Source organism: Sesamum indicum, linkage group LG2, assembly GCF_000512975.1.
Source record: "Sesamum indicum cultivar Zhongzhi No. 13 linkage group LG2, S_indicum_v1.0, whole genome shotgun sequence".
In the NCBI taxonomy this organism is placed as follows: domain Eukaryota; kingdom Viridiplantae; phylum Streptophyta; class Magnoliopsida; order Lamiales; family Pedaliaceae; genus Sesamum; species Sesamum indicum.
The window spans coordinates 17621717-17642923 of record NC_026146.1 but is presented as its reverse complement, the minus strand read 5'-3'; the positions used below and the strand labels follow the sequence as shown (position 1 = coordinate 17642923).

General features: G+C 36.9%; 3 protein-coding genes and 1 long non-coding RNA gene across 8 annotated transcripts; 2 read left to right on the top strand and 2 right to left on the bottom strand.

Moving 5' to 3' along the window:
- On the bottom strand, positions 680-3801 carry LOC105156594 (RING-H2 finger protein ATL46-like). 3 transcript variants are annotated; one of them, XM_011072769.2, is made up of 2 exons: positions 2411-3799; positions 680-851 (listed from the first exon to the last, which is right to left on the bottom strand). In XM_011072769.2, exons 1-2 carry the CDS (start codon positions 3342-3344, stop codon positions 841-843), a joined length of 945 nt encoding a protein of 314 aa, XP_011071071.1. In that variant the 5' UTR covers positions 3345-3799; the 3' UTR covers positions 680-840. The 3 variants fall into 3 exon arrangements, with proteins under 3 accessions (XP_011071071.1, XP_011071070.1, XP_011071069.1); XM_011072768.2 differs by lacking the exon at positions 680-851 and adding an exon at positions 874-1276 and having other exon boundaries at positions 2411-3800; XM_011072767.2 differs by lacking the exon at positions 680-851 and adding an exon at positions 875-1240 and having other exon boundaries at positions 2411-3801.
- LOC105156768 (transcription factor PAR1) lies at positions 4723-5343 on the bottom strand. Its single transcript, XM_011072985.2, has one exon. The coding sequence runs from the start codon at positions 5271-5273 to the stop codon at positions 5037-5039; it is 237 nt and encodes a 78-aa protein (XP_011071287.1). The 5' UTR covers positions 5274-5343; the 3' UTR covers positions 4723-5036.
- Positions 7453-8671, top strand: LOC105156593. Its single transcript, XR_847365.2, has 3 exons — positions 7453-7677; positions 7822-7919; positions 8016-8671. It is a non-coding gene; the product is annotated as an uncharacterized LOC105156593 (long non-coding RNA).
- Positions 15062-20220, top strand: LOC105156592 (WAT1-related protein At3g28050-like). 3 transcript variants are annotated; one of them, XM_011072765.2, is made up of 8 exons: positions 15068-15492; positions 15575-15640; positions 15988-16101; positions 17263-17497; positions 17653-17811; positions 18201-18328; positions 18658-18843; positions 19855-20220. In XM_011072765.2, the coding sequence occupies exons 1-7, from the start codon at positions 15305-15307 to the stop codon at positions 18815-18817; spliced, it is 1050 nt and encodes a 349-aa protein (XP_011071067.1). In that variant the 5' UTR covers positions 15068-15304; the 3' UTR covers positions 18818-18843; positions 19855-20220. The 3 variants fall into 3 exon arrangements, with proteins under 3 accessions (XP_020547525.1, XP_011071067.1, XP_011071065.1); XM_011072763.2 differs by having other exon boundaries at positions 15070-15492; positions 18177-18328; XM_020691866.1 differs by lacking the exons at positions 18658-18843; positions 19855-20220 and adding an exon at positions 18411-18644 and having other exon boundaries at positions 15062-15492; positions 18177-18328.

Sequence of the window (21207 nt, the reverse complement as noted above, 5' to 3'; positions counted from 1 at the left end):
TCACTGAAATACACAAGAATATCCCACCTATTGGGTTTTGCCTATAATTTTATTTCTTTTTCATACATTCTGACGTATAAGCAAGCAGTAATGAGTATAGAGCAGCGCTTGTAATGGTTATGTTTAACTAAGAGAAATATACATTAGATTTTGGGCAGAGGTGAATAAGGACAGGGTAGCATTTGGGTCTGGCAAGCTTCTGTGCAACTATAAAAACAATGTTGCTAATAGTTGTAATATTTGTCTGGACGCGACTGTTTTGTACTATCTCATCACATGAAATTCTTAAAATGGTTCAGTTCATGGTTTGACACTATGGCATATATTGCTATTTCTGCTGCTTCCATGTGAATACTAGCAGAGCGAGGCAGTGGTTGAACAGTTTCTAACCCATTGCGATGAGTTTCATGTTTCAGTTTGGATTCTTTTTGGTCACTTGAAACACATATCATATATTTTATTGCTTGATCAGTTAATAGTATCATTATTGTTTTTTGTGAATTTTACTCCATTTTTCTGTTGTGTAATACTTAATAGCAGGAGTAGTAGTTCCGATGTTCGAAACAGAAACACAGAATATAATGGAGCAATGTTGTTGTTACGCCTCCTCTTTTTAGCTTGATCATAAAAAAAAAAAAAATATTGTATTTTAGAAATTTTTATAATTATTCCACTTTTTGGAAGCATTTGTCTTCATAAAATCGTCATAAGGTCTACATCTCATGTTGTGCTCTACGAAATTATACTCATTTTTGGTACACCATACATTGGAGTCACTAAATGCAACATATTTACTTACCTATACACTTCTCTCAGTCGGCTGCACGTGCAACATCACTCTTAATCCGTATCTTTTTCTCACAAGATTCCATCAGGCAAAGCAAAAAGAAAACCCATTCAGACAATCTATTCAATGGGGTGTAAGAAAGGGATAAAAGTAAAAGAAAAATACTGCAGCAAGAAATTGTTCCCTCCTTGCTTTCACTTTATTTTCTTTTTGTATTGGACCATTTGATAGCTTTAACAGTTGGAGCAGAGAATATAGTAATGTTGTAAGGGACATGAATTATTGCAGCATATCATAAGGTTAAGAGAACACTCCATGGCCCCATCTCCACTGACTCTAATCAATGTGATGATCAGCTTTTCACATCAGGGTTTTTCCCATCATTGACAGAGGCCCTTTGCTATCCTTTTCTCATTTTCCACCCCCACAATTGAAATGAATAGTGCAAGAAATCTGTACCAAGAACTCATTTTTAGGGATCCCAAGTTCCTGAAATGCAGCATGTAATTAAGTGCCATCAAGAACAAGTTGTCCAAGGGATTGATTGATTGTAGTGAAGTTTGGTTTTCTTGCATTTGCACTTGTCCGGTTGTCCCCACAAGGATTTTACAGTTGTGGTAATTTTAATATGGGCCAATCTCAAACAAGCAAAACCCTCTTTTCCCAAAGCATTCTCATCTCATCAAGAAAGAAAAGCAATGCATTTTTCAATAAAGATGTATTAGACTCAAAAAGAAAAGAGATTTGGAAAGAACTACAATTATGTTGGCCTACAACCAAACCTAACATAAGAAGATATCTTAATTGAGTATTCCCACCAAGTTGCTTTCACTGCTACAGAACACAAGAGAACATGGGCTTGCATAATAAGCTTGAGATAACACTCACAACAGACCCTACATATGTAATTCAAGTCAACTTTGGCAATCAAGGTTCCTCATCATCACAAGAGTGCCTTCCTACCACTTTTTCCTGATCCCACCACTATCAGTTTCATCCCACATTTCGGCAAAGAATAAAGTGCCAAAGTTCATTACTAGGAACCAGAAGTTTCCAAAAAGCAGTTTAAATATTTAAACCTCCTTTATTAATTGGAAGATACAAAGAAAAGACAGATGTGGAACTTGGGAAATTTTAGTAGATTAAGGCTCACAAACTATGGCATTTTGGATTTTAGCAGGTTGGTTGATGGGATAACTGAGAGATAGACTAGCAAAGGTTGTGGCAGCAAGACATTTGAAAAGTATGGCCACACAAATTAAAACTGCAAAGATTTAGTGGAAATCAATTTTGCCAAGAGTAAATATGATGAAAAATATTGGCCATCTGTCAATCCATAAAGTGTGATGTGAAAAAGAAGCATCATTTAACCAAGTTGCATGTATGGAAACCAAAAACGGGAAAGTGAAAACAAAAGCATACCAGGAAAGAGAGGCGGAGAAAAACATGGAAAGAGCTAAAACCATTGAATTGTCTGATTACTAAACAAGGTTCAGAGCCAAAAATGAGGTACTCCTCATACCCTATATTTGCATCTCATATAGCCTCAACTTCATCATTTTTATGGTAAACTTACATTAATAGCATTAGAATAATGTGTAGCTGTTGAACTAGGAAATTTACCTTTCTTGGACCACAGCCAGATCTTGGAAACAGAAAAGCTTTCACCTTTAACCCCGTTGTTAATTTTCTTTGCATCAGCATCAGCTGCAACCCCATCAATTGTAAAATTCCCAATTTGCCCACCTCTCCCTTTCACATCACTACCCTCACCTCCATGTTCTTTATCTCTACTACTGGGGCACAAGGCAACTTGAAGGTCCGAATCAGCAACCACATATTGGAATGAGCCCATAGAATAACACCTCCTGGCATCCAAATTGCTGTTGCTAGTCTCTCCAACTTCACTTTCTTGATTTGCACCATTATTTGTGCTTCTGAATTTGCCAAGTCTCACAGAAAACACCCTTTTCTCATTAATAATAGAACCATTATCATCTTCACTAGGCTTCAACGCACGAGGGACCCCAACAAAACCTGCATTTCCTGAACTCCCATCCTCAGTTTCTTTTGAATCTTCAAAATAAAAAACTGGGTTCTCGAAAGAAAATCCAGGGGACAATATCACCCCTCTGCAAAGTGGGCATGTTGAGTTTGAGAGCAACCATGTGTCTATACAGTCAATGTGGAAAGCATGGCTGCACAATGGCAGCAACCTTAACTTGTCCTGCTCTGAGAATTCACATAAACAAACAGCACAATCAAAAGGCTCCTTTAGGCCCATAATATCCTTGTAGAGAAAAACTGGGAGAGCATCAATGTAGGCTTGATCTAGACCAGAGTCATGTAAATGAAAAAGCTGCTGTAATTGCCTTTGGAAAGCCCCAGAAGTGGACATTTCTGGGTAATTATGGGACTGTGCAGATCTCTGCTTCAGGAGGAACCTTATGAGCAGGTGGAGAATAGCAGCAATGAAGAAGACAACAGCTAACACTACTATGATGAAAAGAATAACAGGGCTGATTTTGCTCCCAAATGCTGATTGAATCCAAGACATTTTTGGAGCTCTTTGGCAACATCTGAATCAAATCACTTGTAGAAACTCCAACCACATCCTTTCTTGTAATTTCAAGAAACCAAGCTCAATAATATGAGTAATACTTACTAAATATGCATCAATAAAGAAGAAAAATCAAATCTTCAGCAGATTTCCCGGTGCAAAAAGATTCAATACTTCAGAATGGAACTCCGCGCTAAGAACCCTGGAAGCAAAAGGCAGTTTTCTTTGAGAACTGGGGAGGAATGGGGATCCAAGAATCAAGAGAGTGGCAATGGAGCAAATTGATTCTCTAGGACTTCTTGGAACGGATTTTAAGGCCCAAAGGGGCAAGAAAAGTTTACACTCAAAACTATGGGGCTGTCATCTTTTATGGGTCCTACATATATACACAGATTAAGACTAAAAAAGAAAATCAAGAATTAATGATGCTTATTTTCTTTCTAGTTTTCGTGTTATTTCATACTAGAATCTATCCTTACATCGTTCATTAAGTTTGATTCCGACCAAAGTAAAAAACGGTTTGCCTCCTTTCTGTAACGAATCTGCTCTACTATGACAGATATTTATTTATCAGGAAAGTCCCACGCAAGTCTTTGATTTAACATTTTTCAGGTGACTTCTAAGATTTGGATCCTTTTAGGCTTAATTAGCCACTAATCCCATTTTGTTTCAGGAAATATGAAAAAGTTTATTCTCTGTGTATTATAATCTTTGAATACCAAATTTTAGCTGTCAGCTTTAACCGGATTAGGGAGGAGGGTGGCACAAATACAATCAAGAGTACGCACCACCTTGCTGCAATACAACAAGGAAAAAGGAAAGGAATAATTATGAGAAAAAGAAAGAAACTTGAGAATTTGAAATGGACCAAGATATCAGAACATTAAAATGTCTTGAAAGAAATAAAGAATGTTCAAATATCTTGGTTATGACAACGAAGGAGACACTGTAAAATTATATTTGGGCTCTATTTGCCAAATATACACCTCAGTATCATGAATGTTTTGAGAACAGATCAGAGCCCACAGTCAATGGGTCAACCATTTGGGCGGCCCAACATTAAATCTGCATGCTTCATATAAGGTGGTCAAATTTGATTGAGAATTGTGAGAACCGTATAGCTCACTCTCACAGAGCGTATATATATATAGACACACACACACACGTTATTGAAGAATGAAGAATTGTTTACATGAGAGTTTGACAATTTTTATTTATGTACACAATCTCTTTTACGAACTTCATTTACTATGACAGTGAATGATCTCTTTGGTTTTCTTCATAATTGTGCTTTATTTCCAACATCTTGCAATATAATGATAATGTTTATGAATCCAAAGGTAAGAAAAAGGAAAAATTTCATGAAGAACATTAATCCCCCAAAATTAACTTTGATTCCCCCAGAATCTTTTCAACACTGTAATAGTAGCTCGATAAAAGCTTACACCATCAACAAAACTACGTTAAAACCCTGTTCTAGGAATGATCCAAAGGGTTCTTGCGAACCCTTCTCTTCTTCTTTGGTAATTGTGGTTCTTGCGAACACAAGTACTGTACTATAACAAAATGAAACCAACTTTCTGATCAGGTAAGTGATCATAATTAACAGTAAACTTAACACCACAAAATGTTCAAAATTTGGACCAAGACGAAAATTAAGGGGTGCATGGAAGTAAGAAGAAGCATTAATTAGTCCGTCATCAGAGAGTCTGAGAGCTGAGAAAGAGTTTGCAAAACATCAATCTGCAGCCTGAGAAGCAAGATATAGTCTGCTGTTCTAAGCAGAAGCCTATCAGGGTTCAAGCCTTGGCCTCCTGGTATCAGTTTCTGCAGCTTCTTTACCCTCATTCGGACCGACGGGCGACCCATTTCCTGATCACTTCTTCTTCTCAACCTCTTCATCTGTTTGCCTCTATTGCATCCCATAAATAATATATATATATATATATTTATTGCTCTGCGGAAATGATCAATTGCAAACAGTAGGTAGTATATATATATCTATCTTGTGTAAGTTGAATGATGATTTTATTGTTGTAATGCAAGATATGAGAGGTATAAATGAGTGAAGCGTTGGGGGGTGGGGTTGGAGTTGCCAGTGGCCATGTGGGTTGTGGAGGTTTTGGAACTTTTTTGAGCTGTTTCAGTTAATGAACCCCTTTTTGTCGTTTTATTACTGAGAACAGTGAAGGGGTTCAGCTTTTCAATTTCTGCGGTTCTTGTTTGTACCAGCAGCTGCAGCTTATCTGCACTGTCTGTCTCTGACACTCAGATCTTCTCATGTATGGGTTATGGCCATAACTGGACTCCAACTACCTCCTCCACTTCTTCCCTTCTCCACTGTAATGGCCAACTGTCAACTATCTAAAACATACGCCTGCATATTAATTACACATAAATTCCTTTTAAAAATAACAAATTACACTTTTCTTTTAAAAAATTTTAAAATTAAATACTTTTCTTTCAAATATTCTCCGTTTACGTCCCCACCCTCTTCCATTAAGATTTTGACGGAAAAATACTGATATCAACAAAAAATCTTTTATAAATTTTTTATTTTATTCTTCATTTAACATTTTCATATATATTTTTATATTTAAAGAATAAATATAATATATATATATATATATGAAATCGGGTTAATATTATTATATATATTTTTTTATAAGTATAAAGTTATTATATAAAAATATTAAATGGAAAAAATTGAAAATTTATATAATTTTTTTTTTGTAAAATATTAGTAATCTTTGTCTAACCTATAATAAAAAGGAATCAAGTGTAGTCAAAGAGAGTGAAAGTACAATTTGGACTATATATTACATAACTGGAACAGAAAAAGAGACTTTAGTGAGTATAATTGCGATGCCAATTAATACCAATTAAATCAGCATAAAGAAGACAAGAACACCATCATCACCACTCAATTCAAGATTGTATAACGACACACAGCTCATAAAATTATAGGATAACACGTGATGAGAACATGGATGATTGCACATGATGTACGTACGTAGTTACTACCTAGTTACCTCAAATGCACATCTCTTAATCTCATGATCTCTTAATTAAGATATATATGTATATTAATCTGGTGTCATTTCATTAATTTACTCCATTTAAATTTTCCAATCACACCAACGGTACCACCAACATCGAGCAGCAAGTTGATTAAGAATGTAATTAATTTATTAATCTAATTTAATCGTAATTGTTAGAATACTACACCCTATGGAAAATGACTTAATAGTTAAAAAGATAATTGATACTAAAATCAACATTGGACTAATCAATATGAAATGTGATTTTCGATTACTGAGACGACTAACGATTTTATGAAGATTATGGAATTTTGCACTTCAGACCATAACAATAATTTATGTTGATGAATCTTATAATATTTATTCTATCAAATGAAAATTTATGATTGATAACTAACAAAACTTTTAAAACACGACATTAGATTAGGCCGAAATATAACATCACATGGTTGTAAGTATTATCTGTATCACGTTTCTTCACAGATAATTAATCATATGGATCGAAGCTCAATATCATTAATAGATCGTCAAAATTTTTGGTACGATTCTTGATGTCCACATTTTGAACAGAACAGTTGGGCCCACAACATAAATATAAGTATTTATAGAGTGCGGACACCTTCTTGTGATTTGGGAAATTACATCTAGTACTTTGAAATTTATTTTTATCTAACAAATAAAACCTTTGTTTAATTAAAATTTACTGAAATTAGTATTATTAATAAAAAAATTCAAAAAAAATTTATATTTACCACTAATTAATTTATTATCATAGTGTAATTATTCCTATAATAAATGGGGAGAAAAGTGTTGAGACGGAGAAGTTGAGAGAGAGAGAGTGTTAATAACAAGAATAGGTAAAGTAGTAATGTGGCCACGCGTGCATGTCCGATCATAATAACTGATATAAGCGCGGCCCTCGTGACCACGTTTAATGCAGCTATTAGGATGGAGACAAATTCGCCCCCCGCATACAGCTACGTACCCAGGCCCTATACACACGACTAACTACTTCATCCATTACGTACATTTCAATTGATTCAACATGTAACAATTTGAAACATTATTAGAATTTGTATGTGTTTTTATATCCTTGAAAATCAGATTATCTATTAAGATAGAATACAAATGAAATGAAATATAAAAAATTTTCTCTCTCTATGAGAGACCTTCCCTCGCATGGGGGTCTTCTTCTCAATTTTTCTACGGCTTCTTCTTCCACCATTGGCTTGGAGGGCTTCATCCATCGTTCATATGCTCGCTAATAATCGGAGTTCCGGCGCTGATGGGTTCCTAATTTCCCTCTGTTTCGCTTTTCCTCGATTAATTTTGTTCGATTTCTTTTTCTTTCGGGTTTCAATTTTTGTCACCATTTGTGTTTGGGACATCTTCTTCCTATTCTACTCATCGCCATCTTTCTACTCTGTGCACAGGTCGGGCGGCCGCGCTGTTGGTGGTCACGCTCGCATAGGGTGGACTTGTGCCCTCTCTTGTCGTTGGGACAGATGGATTCGGACTAGGAGAAGTTGGAGTAGGTGCTTGATGAGGAAAATTACATAATTACAGAAGTACCCCCTATTTTTGGCAATTTACCTGCGCCCTATGACTGCTCCCTATGACTGCGCAGGTGGGCCTCAGTGCACAGGAGCAACAACGACGGTAGCAGGTCTGACAGGGGGTGACGTGGCCCGCTTTCATTGGGGCTACGTGTCGCACATATAGAGGGTACCGTACAAGTATAAATACCCTCATTTATGATATTTCAAATACGTTTTCAGTACTTTACTTTTACCGCCATATTCACGCTCTAATTCGATCTCATTTTCGACCCCACCTTTTCTAACTTAAGCATCGGAGGCCATCGCCGAGGGCTTCTCGGCTAGTCTTACGTTTGCTGTGTTCTCAGGATCCACTTCAGGTAACTTGAAAGAAGGATTCAGCGATCACGACCCAGCGACCCCGATCCGGGAATCCTAAATTTTGAGCGACCTACATCAGTGCTCGATATCACACAACACACAACTCGTATGATACCCCCATCATTACTGATACCACACACCATACAACTCGTATGATATCCCATCATCAATCATATCATACAACACACTGCTTGTATGATATGTCACATTATCTCTACTGATTAATGACAGCACACATCTCGTCATTAATCTATCATTATAAGCTATTGTAGTATGCTCCCTCCCAATTAGGTAAGTCATCTCTTATTTTAATTCGCAATATCAACATCATTAACTTCATCATGCAATTTCATGTAATAATTATTCTCTCGTCAATAGCTTTACTATTCGATTTCATTCTACATTCAGTTATAGAATCATTTATTCACCCAACATCCGTGCAACACAATCACAATTAAACACATAATAGCAATTTCATAAATATTATAAAGGTAATTCTTACAACAGTCAACATCCGCGATCAAGTATATAAACATTGCATATATTATATCCGCATAAATATATATATATATATATATATTTATAAATCCAACATTGAACATGTTATATTCATATAAGTATATATATAAACCCAACAATCAATTTATTACATTAACACACACACACACACACATATATATATATATATATATATAAACTATTAGGTACACTTACCTTAAATTTTAAAACGGTTCAATTAACTCGAAAAGCTGCTCAACTTGTCACTTTATCATCATGTCCTATAGTAAATCATAATATATATAATCAATACCTCGTAAATATTGTAAATTCTAAAATAAGATATTATATTATATTCATATATTTCCCATCAATTTTTTTATATTATATTTATATTGAAATTCAACCCTTCGTTCCATTTTCTTTTAAATAACTAAACTTTCTACATTATTCCAGTATATATTTAATTTATCGACTAACTCAGACAAATTCATTTTATTAAACCCCTCATATCTTTATAACTATCGTTCTTAATAATATTTTTAACTTAAATTATTATAAAAATATCATATTTTTTTAAATATAATTTTCTAATATTTTTATTAATTTCTATCAATTCCTCGCAACTATATAATATAATTAAACACCAATACGTAAATGTATTTAGTCAATAGGCCCGATGCAACTGAGTAAATTAACTAAACTAATAATTAAATATAATAAAATTAGTAATTTAATAATTAAATCTAATAAAACTAGTAATTTAATCACCCAACTATAGCATTCTTAAATCAACTGAGATATTTAATTTAACATTAATTTTAATAGTCAAATTCATAATTTTTTTTGATTAAACAGTAGATCGGTCAATATAAACTATATTTAATAAATTAAATAATATAATTATATAAATGAGTATAAATTAAAAATTAAAATTTTCATACCTTTCTCGTTTTCCCGAGAGAGAAAAGAAATTTAACCCATCTAATTGTGTGAGTTTGTGTTAAAGAATGTGTGTGTTAATGATTCACACGTGTATATATTTAAAAACAAAAGAAGGTGGCCATGGGGTGGCCGCATGCTGCTGCCCCATTTTTCTTATATTATTTATTTTTTAAATTTTAAACTTTTGTTAAATTACCGTTACGTCTCTCATTTTATTTAATTTATATAATTTGTTCTCAATTACTATAATGAGCTCAAATTTACTCCGTTCAAATTTTAATATATTTGAATGTCAACCTATAATTTATTATAGCAAAATTTAAATTTTCTTAATAATCACCAATTAGTCTTCAATTATTTATAAAATCCTAGGGATATCACACCATTGATTGCTGAATATTCGGCCTGTGTTGGCAGATGAGCAGGTTCTTTACTTCAGTATGAATGTTTCCCGTTTATCTTTGTGGATGCCTGGGTCACATCTCAAAGTTCTGTGAGTTACAATTCAGGGAGGATTTTGTTAATCCCGGTGAGAATACGCCTTTTGGCCCCTGGTTGAGGGCTCCTCCTCCGACTGGGCAGCAAAGGATGGACTAATTTTCCTTCATCTGGCCCTTCTAGGCCTCCGACAGCTGCCACTTTTGCTCGAAAACAATCTTGGAGTAGCTAGGATAGAGTTTTTTCTCCTCGTCGAGGGTTCAATATTTTTGGATTTGAGGTTAGACATGGTGAAAGGTTCATTCCTATTGATAACGTGCAAGAATTCCTCAACCCGCTCACCCTCTTAGCACATCCCGCCTACCCCTTGTACATCCCCTTTGGCCCATACAGTATCCCACCTTGAGGAGTATTCCTCTAACTCGAGGGATGCTGCACCAAACTCCATTTCTTTACCCCCTCACCTTGGGATTTCTCCCCAACCGAACCCCCCACTAGTTACTTTTCCACTCACATTCACTTGCACTGCCGTCTGTTGAAAGTTCTGGTTGTACTTATCAAGTTCTACTCGTACTTATCCTTTTGTTCTCAGTATTTATTTTTTATTAGTATTCCAGTATTTAATTTTTGTTGAGTCTGCTGCCAACTAGAGTTCAAAGTGAGTTAGTTTTCTTCTTTAGCTAGAACTCTATTCTTTATATATAGTTTCACATCTTTGTAATTTTAGGACGAGAGAGTTTAGATGAATAAAGAACTTGAGTTTGAGATGAATAAAGTCTAGTTTTTCCTTCTTTTCATTCTCTAATTTACTACCATGAAAATATTCTGTTCTCCACACTTCAAATTTTAACATCGCCGTCTAGAAACCGACCCCTTCTTCCCACCTCAAGTCCAAAGCCCCAAGCCCAAAGCAGTCTCAACCTTCACCTACCTTAGGAAAACGCAAACACAATACTCCACCTCTATGCCCTATAGACCATGCCCACATTGATATAAAACTTAACCCACACCCTTGTCCCTTGGCAGATATCACTAATGTTCCGCTGGAGACTGCGGGGCAGTCATACCAAGCTCCATGAGTGCCTTATGCTGGCCTGGAAGGGTTTGGGGAGCCTTGGTAAGTTTCGCGGACTAGAGGATTTGGTCCATAAGCACCAACCCTCCTTAGTTTTCTTGGTCGAAACCAAGTGTTCTACTGGTCGTATTGAGTTCTAAAACAGAGGTTAGATGCTATGGAATTGGAGTGTCATCATAAGGAAGAATGGGGGATTGGCATTGCTTTGGGACAAGACTGTATCTGTTCAGATTTAGACATTCCTAGGGCGATACATCGACACAACTGTTTAGATTGAGTCTGAGGGTGACATTTGGCGCTTTACCGGTATATATGGTGATCTTGAGGTGTGCAGGCCGACACAAACTTGGTCTATCCTCTCTAGGCTATTTGGTTAGTCCATGATCGTGGTTGACTCTACCCAACATACTCTCTGTGGCAGACGTCCCCAAAATCATCCCATCACACTCCAGTCTGATCTTGTCTCAACTGATGGTCTCAACTGATGCCAACTCGCATCTACCTGACGTAGAGCTCATGTGCCACTTGTCGACTGGGAGTATTGCTCTCCAAGTTCTCAACTCGCCTCGCCCCATGAAGGCAACGAGGCTCTGATACCAACTATCACAGGCGTGCTCTTCTTTCTTGTAGCGGAATGTAATTCTCATATCAGAGTATAGCGTCCTCGACATTGAAACTCGCTAGCGCGACATCTAAATACCTCCCTGCGCTGCACCGCGTGCCCTTGCGCTCACCAATCTAGAATGCCCATACTCGCTGAGGCTCTCGGCGCTCGTACCTCTGCAGCAGAATGAGAAATTAGGGGGGCAGGCTCGATCCAATTGGCAGATTTCAGAACTTTTGGAATGCTTTATGGTTCTCATGATTTAGGCTTTCCCTTCATTTGGCGCAATAAATAGATGATCCCAGACACAATTCGAGAAAGGATTGATAGGGTTTGTGGAAATTAGAGGGGTCGGCTCGATCCAATTAGCAGATTCAGAATTTCTGTTATGCTTTATTGTCAGCTGGTCTTCATGATTTAAGGGTTTTCCCTTCACTTGGTGCAAAATAAACAGATGGACCCAGACACATTTCGAGAAAGGCTTGATAGGGCTTATGGAAATGCTCAATGGTCTTAATCCTTCCCTGCGACTTCAACATCTGGAGTCTTCTTACTCGGACCACAACCCAATTCTTATTTCTACAGTTGTGTCGCGGAAAATGGTAGTGGGTGGAGATAGGCATTGGAATTTTGAAGCTCATTGGATCCATGAGCTGGAATGCGAGCAGGTTATTTGGAAGTGTTGAACCAGTTTTGAGAACGGGATTGGGGCAAAAACGACCTTGAACAAACTATCGACGTGTTCGAGAGAGGCTTACAACATGGAGTTATTCCCTTCCCCACTTGGGCAGCAAACAGGTTCAGAAATTGGAGGAACAAATTCGTAAATTACATGGGGGTCCAATCTCAACGACGTCCAGGCAGAGGGAAGACAGGTTGAGGAACCAACTGGAGGCGATTCTTGCACGTAGGGAGATTTATTGGCAACAACGGGGTAAGGTGCACTGGCTCAAAGAGGGGGATAGAAATACCTCCTTTTTCCACGCAAAGACGAGTTCAAGGCGTCGAACGGATGCTATTATGAGACTCCAGGATGATGGTGGAGGAGCCAGCTGCTCTCCAACAATTAATTGAGCATCAGTTCTCCAAGATCTTTGAGTTTGGGAGGCCGTCGGTCACTGAGATGGAGGGAGGGATGGAATATCTTATGGGTAGGTTGGACCAGACGGCAGTGTAGGATCTTGCTCGACCTTTCACGGAGGAGGAGATTGTGTGTGCTTTGTTTCAAATGGTCTCGTTGAAGTCCCCGGGGTATGCATCCCCTATTTTTTCAACGCTACTGATAGTACGTAAAATCTGTTGTTGTTCATTGCGTTCTATTTTTTTATTAATCATCTACAATTGCTCCCACTTTGAATGATACCTATATTGTGCTTATCCCTAAGTGTCGCAGACCTGTCTCGTTATCTCAATATCGCCCTATCAGTCTATGCAATGCTTTATATAAGATAGCATCGAAAACTATTGCTAATAGGCTGAAACCCCTTCTTCATTCTATAATTGCACCCTCATAGGCTGTGTTTGTTCCTGGCCGTTTAATTACGGATAATATTCTAATTGCCTATGTACTAAATTACTTCATGAGGAACAAAACTTGGGGGAAGTTGGGTCATATGGTGCTCAAACTTGATATTAGTAAGGCTTATGACAAGGTCGAGTGGGGCTTTCTCAAGCATGTTTTGATTAGATTAGTATTCCCCCCGATTTATTGAGCTTATAATGTTTTGTGTTTCTTCTGTTCGTTATTCTTTTCTAGTGAATGGACAACGGTTTGGGTCCCACATTCCCCAACGGAACCTCCGTCAAGGTGATCCTCTATCACTGTATCTATTTCTCCTTTGTACGGAGGTGTTTAGTTCAGTTATTGTGGAGACAGAGATGATGGTAGGCTGAAGGAGTGTCGATATGCTGTGGGGCTCCGCCTATTTCCCACTTATTATTCGCAGATGATACTCTGATTTTCAGTTAGGTGAGCGAGGATGTGATCACTGTGTTGCGATTTTGTTGGGAACTTACGCTAGGCCTAGGGACAAGTTGCGAACTTCAGTAAGTCGTCTGTGGTTAAATTGCAATCTAGCTCTGAGGATTTCTCTGTTATTGGTCCTACAGTGCAAGATATTAAGTCCTTGGTGTCTAGTTTTTCTTATTGTTTTCATTTGGTTGGTAGAGGTGGGAATAGAGTTGCCCACGCTCTCGCTCGTTCTGCTGGTGTCTTTGTTCTGGGCACTTTACGTGTTTTTTAAACAATTATTCCTTTATTGGTCTTAGATTTGGAGACTAGTTAATATACATCTATTTCCTTTCAAAAGAACAAATGAAATAAATACTAAATTTGAAATATTAAAAAATTCAAACTGCATTAGATATGCGTGATTTCTGAAGATAAAGATGAAGTTGAACAGGAGATGGAGTAGTGTTGAAAGCATTAGTGGTGATTGGAGGGTTCGGCCCATACTGGAGCATGTGCTCTGCCAACTAACCGATCATCACTACTTTTCCACATTCACATATCTATCTATATATATTTCTTACCAATCAATAATAGTGATGAATGAATGCATCTCTGAGATTTGAAGATCAAATCTCCAGCTTTTGGTTGGAGGACGTTACAGATTCTGCTTTTGGGGGCAAAATTTCTATTTCCAACTTGTCATCTCCTCAAAATAACGATTGAGAAAAGCCTGGGGCTGGTTCATTATTCAGTAGATGGGCTTTCATGCAAATGGTGGACTGGGCCAATCCTGTTTCACTTTGGTGGGTCTATGTTGGGCTTGGTTAGATTGATGAAATTATTAAACAAACCCAAGACCACAAAGTTTGGGCTTGACTTGGGCCTATATTGGGCCATCATTTTGTGTCTTATCATATTATGTAGCATTGGGCCTAATTTTGTCAGTCTGATAACTTTATTAATAAGCCCAGTAGGCAATTGATCTTCCAGGCCCGCTAATTTTGGGCCTACAGGATCGAATAATATCAAAGAATTGGGCCTAAGTTGGTCAGCGTATGTAACACCGACTCTAATCAAATGGGCCACGGTCTTGGAGGCCCATTAGTGTTGGGCCTAAATTGGTCCATCTTGTGTGTAGGATCGATTATTCAGCGGACCCAACAAGATTCCGGGTTTTGTGTGCGGTAGGTGGAGGGCTGAATGATTTGAATGTGTAGTAGAGACATTTTTCACATCTAATTGTTGAAAAGGAAACAAAAAAGAATCTTGTTCATCATTTTGTATATTTTAATTGTTTGGCACATGCAAATTGCAATAATTGAAAAACATGCGGAAAATTGGTTTAGAAATTTAGTGGGATTAGTAAGAGTAACATGGGCGAGGAAGGAAGACTGGTTATTTGTGGCCCCAAAACATCCATAAGCGAGTGCGATAACAAGTAGCAGTGTGTGGAGCTGAGGTTGTTGCAGTAGGTGGTGAAAGTGAAATGGGGGGGTTTCTGGAGAGTTCAGCAGCGCCGTATGTGGGGATGGTACTGGCCACAACTGCCCAGGTGGGTCTGATTATTATCAGCAAAAGAGCCATGGCCACTGGAATGACTAATTACACGTTCGTTGCCTATTCCAATGCTCTTGCCGCTCTTATCCTCCTCCCTTTATCTCTTTTAGTTCACAGGTATCAATTAGCTTTTGGAGGATGGGGGGTGGGAGGTGGGGGTGTCTTTGATATTGGTATGTGATGAATTTTGATTTTGCAGGTCATCGAACCGGCCTCCACTGAGTTTCTTGTTGGTTTCTGGGTTTTTTTCATTAGGTGTTCTTGGGTATATTTCTATATTCCTTTACCGCATTCCTATGTAGAGAGTCATCAATTATGAATGATAATTCTTTGAGCACTTGAACTGTGACCAGTGAAGGCAATTGCCTTTCTTCGGAGAATTTGGGGAAAAGCTTTTCCTTTTCTTTTTTAATGAAATTGATGCTTGTTAAGAGACATTTCCAGTGTCGATTCATCAATTTCATAAAGAAAATAAGGTGTGCTGAATTTTATGCATTTTAGATCAAAACCTTGTTTGATCAGGTTCTGTTTTAGCACTTCGTCTCATGTAATTAAAGGAAGCTCTAATAGACGTTTTTTTGCTTTTTTTGGTGTATGTATGCAATCACTTAGGTGCTTGGCGCAGCTGACGGGGTATACTGGAATTAATTACACTTCTGCTGAATTTGCCTCAGCAATGCTTAATCTCATCCCAGGATTTACCTTCATACTTGCTGTCATATTCAGGTTTTTATTCTGAGTTATGGTGCTTATACCGAGTTGTGGTTATCATGGAGAGAATATTGATTTTGTGCTCCATTTTATGATAAATATAGAGTCTTTTAACTACTGGTATTTTCGTTTATGTTTGGTATATAAATGTATCGATTATTTTGGTTGTTGATTATGTTGGTATTTTTAATTGTATAACAAGAATATCAAACAAGATACTACAGAAGTAGCAGTTTTGGGCTTCTAAGATCTATGTTCCTTGTTTTTCTCTTTCTCCTCTGTAGGAAATACCCCAATGAAAATTTTATGCAGGACATGCTCGAAAAGGTATACTTGTATGAAATCTGACCAATTATATTTCCTTCTAGTTTTTTGGAATGAACAGTTAGCAAATTATTGTACATAGTTATATCAATGCCAGGTATGTTTAATTCAGTCATTCACACAGTTAAATATGTACTGAAAAGGAGAAAAAGATCAACAGGCTCAATTGAAAGATCATATTATATAATCAAACCTAGATCATCTAGCATTTTATATTTTCCTTTTGCACCTAAGTCGCATAACCTAGCATTTCATTAACTTTTCCATCCTTGGTAGTTACGGTGTTGAAAATGCAGTTTTCTGTTCCGATTGAAGTCCTTATTAAGAATCCAGAATGCAGCTAAACCTGTGCACTTAGAACCAAACAGATGATCACTGGTTGGGCTATTTCATTCGCCAAAGACGGAATCCCAAACATGAGTTTCCCTAGTGGTTGGATGGATGAGATGATGATGTCTCACTTTCATGTGCCTCTCTGTTTCTTTCATCTTTCTCAAAAGAGTGTTCTATTTTGTCCTTAGTATTCAGTAACCTTAGTTTTGTGTCTTTAATCTTTCTGCTCTATATCTAAGTTGTGTTTCGATTGTCGTCATTAAACTCTCAACAGAAACTTTTTAATGCCCCCCATCCCCTTTACAATTTATCATCAGGTCATAGCTTACTTCTTGGAGAAATTTTCAAATTTCGATCATATAGTTTTAGTTAACTGCATGTGGAATATTATTTGGTCTATTGGATGTCACTCTCATTAAAGCTTAGATCTTTATGCTGTCTGTTTGCATGTTAAATATTGATTATTTAGTCTCCAAATTAAAGGAGTTATTGCATAAGCTTCACTTGGCTGTTTGATAGGATGGAAAAGGTAGCTTGTCGCAGCTCAAGTTTTCTAGCAAAAGCTACTGGAACTGTTGTGTCAATTGCTGGTGCCTTTGTTGTAACTCTTTACAAGGGCCCTCAAATCATGACTCGCCAAGCATCTTCTAAGTTGCACTATGAGCACATGGAAATACCACAATTAAGCTGGATACTTGGAGGATTATTCCTTACAGTAGATTGTGTTGTCTCATCGGGCTTCATAATTGTACAGGTATATTTTATAAAAGACTATGAAGAGAGGAAGAGAAAGCAAACAATTAAGAAAGAAAAAAGGATAGGGGGAGTTTTCTTTTATGGAGGATGATATCCATTTTTTATGTGATTATTGCATATTATAATGATCAATTATTAATATTTCTTTTACAGGCATCAATTCTTAAGAATTACCCAGCAGAGCTGATTATAGTCTTCTTTTACTGCTTCTTTGCCGCCATTCTGTCCACAGTCGTATCTTTGATTGTGGATAGAGACCTAAGTGCTTGGGCATTGCAACCTAATATCAGACTGATTGCTGTTCTGTATTCGGTAGGTTGATGGACCAGCAATGTCATAGTAGGATAGGCAATAAACGTTCAATTCAACTTAATGCTATCTCAACTTTAGGCAATGCGATCTCTATTCTCTTTCTTGAATATGCTATGTGAGCTTCTTAGTTTTCCTGTATACTTTTAATTATCTCACCAGTATAGTTTTCCTCCCCTTCACTAAATTGCAAACTTTTCACGAGTCATCCATCAGATGCGAACATTTGTTTCATATGATGTACTTGATCTTAGAAAGTGATTATTGGTCTGTTACTTTGCAGATATTGATAAGGGAACTACTTTACTTTTCCCATGTACTATTTCCCTCATTGAATACATAATTCAGCCCATTTCTCTTTCCCCTAGGGAATTTTTGGTTCTGCATTTCAGGTAAGTGTAACTACTTGGTGTCTGCATAGAAGGGGTCCTCTTTTTGTTGCTATGTTCCATCCACTGAGCATCGTTATAGCAGCTGTACTGGGTACTATCTTCCTGGGCGATGTTCTGTATCTTGGAAGGTAAGGTGCATGCAATTACTCTGAAGTTTCTTCATTGGGAATGTCATCAGGACTTAAAGTGATGGAAACTTCACTCACCCAGGTTTGGCTACACCAGATCAACTACATAGCAAGTGCCATTGCACTTGTTCTATATTGCTCAGTCTTCAGATTGTACAGCAATCACATTATTAGTGTAATGGACTTGCCATTTGGTTGGTCTGGTTCGGTTGACTCTGGTTCTGACTGGAATTCCCCCATATCTAACCAAATACTGGGTTCCATTCTTGCTATGTGTTCCCTCCTTACGATCTTCTCTTGGAGGCTCTCACCATTTAATATGTGTACAGTTTGGTGGGCTCCATTATCATTGTTATGGGGTTCTACTCTGTGATGTGGGGAAAGGCAAAAGAAGTCGAGGTGATTGGGAACGACTTGACCAGAAGTTGTGAATCAACCAGTGAAAAAGCCCCCCTTTTGTCAATCACGGATGAGCAGGACAGAGCATGATATCCTTCACTTACAAACAGAACATGGTTTGTCCTTTTCGTTTCAGATTGAAGTTTCTGAAATCAATAATGAAGTCTGTTTAAAATGGCATGTGCATTGTATTGCAAGACTCTAGCAGCTTATTGTCAAATCTCAACCTATCTCAAATGAAGAACATCCTAGATGCCACGATTCTAGCAGATTAATTTCATATGTTAAAATTTTATATTGGTCTTCACTTTCTAAGATATGCTTGCCAAAGCAATATGTAATTTTCACATTGTTCCATGTCATTTGTTGTTGTTGTTATTTAATGGGTTTTAAGAAAATATTTTGTACATAGTATGTGATAAAAACAAGAAGACCTTTAAGATCAAATGGAGGAGAAACAAGCGCAACTCTCAACATCTCCAAATAATGGCATCATATTGACTGCTTCCCTCTTAGCATCATACCTGAGATGTGTGTTGAACCCACAGAGTTTCAAGAACGAATTAATGGGACGGGTTGACTATATATGTATCAGTATCACCTGAATTCCAGTGAGGCTATATTCTTGTTCTTTTGGATGACAACAAATTCTGATACCATCATAAGTTTTACTTTCATTTAGCCTTGACATAAGATATGTGTTGAGGATAATCAAAAGTTTGATACCTGGCTTCTTTCAGGAGACTGATATAATGTGTCCTCTAGCACCCCTTGAAGCTACATTTGTTTCTGCCCTTTCTTGTAAGGGTCAACAGTTCATATCCTTGACAGACAGTGCTAAATGTCCAACGTCTCTGTGTGGGAGGAGACACTTTTGACAGTATCTTGCTATCCTTTCAACATAGTTGAAGCGTACATTGTTCATCACAATTTTTTTTCTATTTTCCATATATTATGTGTCAAAATCTCTCTCTCTCTCTCTCTCTCTTACGTACTAGTTCACGCTAACGTAGAACTTCATTCTCGTAGACTATTCATTGAATTGCATATTTAATTGAGTTGAACGTATAGCCTGTTTTACTTGTTATTTTGACTATTTCTGCTGAGTAGCTTATTCATGGCTGCAGAATGAAAAAGGTCAAAAGGGCACTGTGACAAGCACAAGAGAGATTGTCTAAACATGGGGGGCATGATGCCTCCTTCAATATTCTAGTGTTTACAGTTGGGACTCAAATGTGGTACACTTATAATTGTACAATTCCACACCACATAACATAATGAGCCAGCAGAAAGCTGCTGCTAGGCGGCAACTACGGTTGATGAATATCCATATTCTTCTGTATTCCGACAGATTTTACATTAAGGTTGTCATTGCTTTCAAGATTACCTGTCTCTCACTGTACAATGTGTAGATAGAGATTGTTGGTGAAGGGAAGCCTGACATACATATTCCTCCCTGAAATTTATAAAACACCATCGATTTTCTTTGATTATCTCCAGACTCCAGCAATTTGTTTCCAGAAATCATTGTAATTTATTGTTGCAGGAGACATGGATATTCTCGAAAATTTGTAAATAGTTGGTTCACAAAGTTACAAATTTTGGTGAATGTGAATGAGAGGTTGGTGGTTGTCATGTGATTTTCGTAATTTTGATCGCGAAATTGGATATGCTGATCAACGACAAGGGTTTGCGTTATTTATTATTATTATTCTTTTAATAGTAGAGAATTATGGATTAATATAATATGTAAAAGAATTGACGGGGAGTGGTCCATCACAAGTTAAATTAGGTCGAGAAGTAGATTCTAAAATAAATTTCTAATTGATAAGTTTAGTTGTATACGATTTTTTTTTCCTTAAAATAATAATTACATGATTATATTAATATTTTAACAAATTAGGTAATATATTGATCAATACATTAATATAAATAAAATAATTAAAAGAAATTATAATAAATTTTCATAAAATAAAATAAATATCTACATATCTGATATAAGTTGAATCTATGCCCTCATATTTGTATATGATCATATTTAAGAAAGAAATAACAAAAGATGATAATTAATTGCTTCAAAGTTAGATGTGACCCACAAATATTCAGAATTGTTGCACAGTAAAATGAGAGAGAGACTCGTTTACAATTACCAAAAAAGAAAAATGATTTGTTATAAAATAATAGTTGCACGGAATTAATTTGAAATGGTGAAAATTAAATTTCTGAAAAACAAAAAAAAAAAAAAATTCAAGTAGAAGCCAAGGCTTCAGACAAATTGCCAAGAATCCACGTAAGCGGATAGGCAGATGGGTCTCCTAAGACGTGATTGCCGCTATGACGCACGGAATGGATCCGGTTGCAAGAACCAATTCTGCTGATGCAAAAAATGTTAAAATAAAGATAAACTAGCAACTGCTTATCAACCAGTATCAAAATTACCAATCAATGGGCTGATAAATATTGAGATGATCAGCAGTACG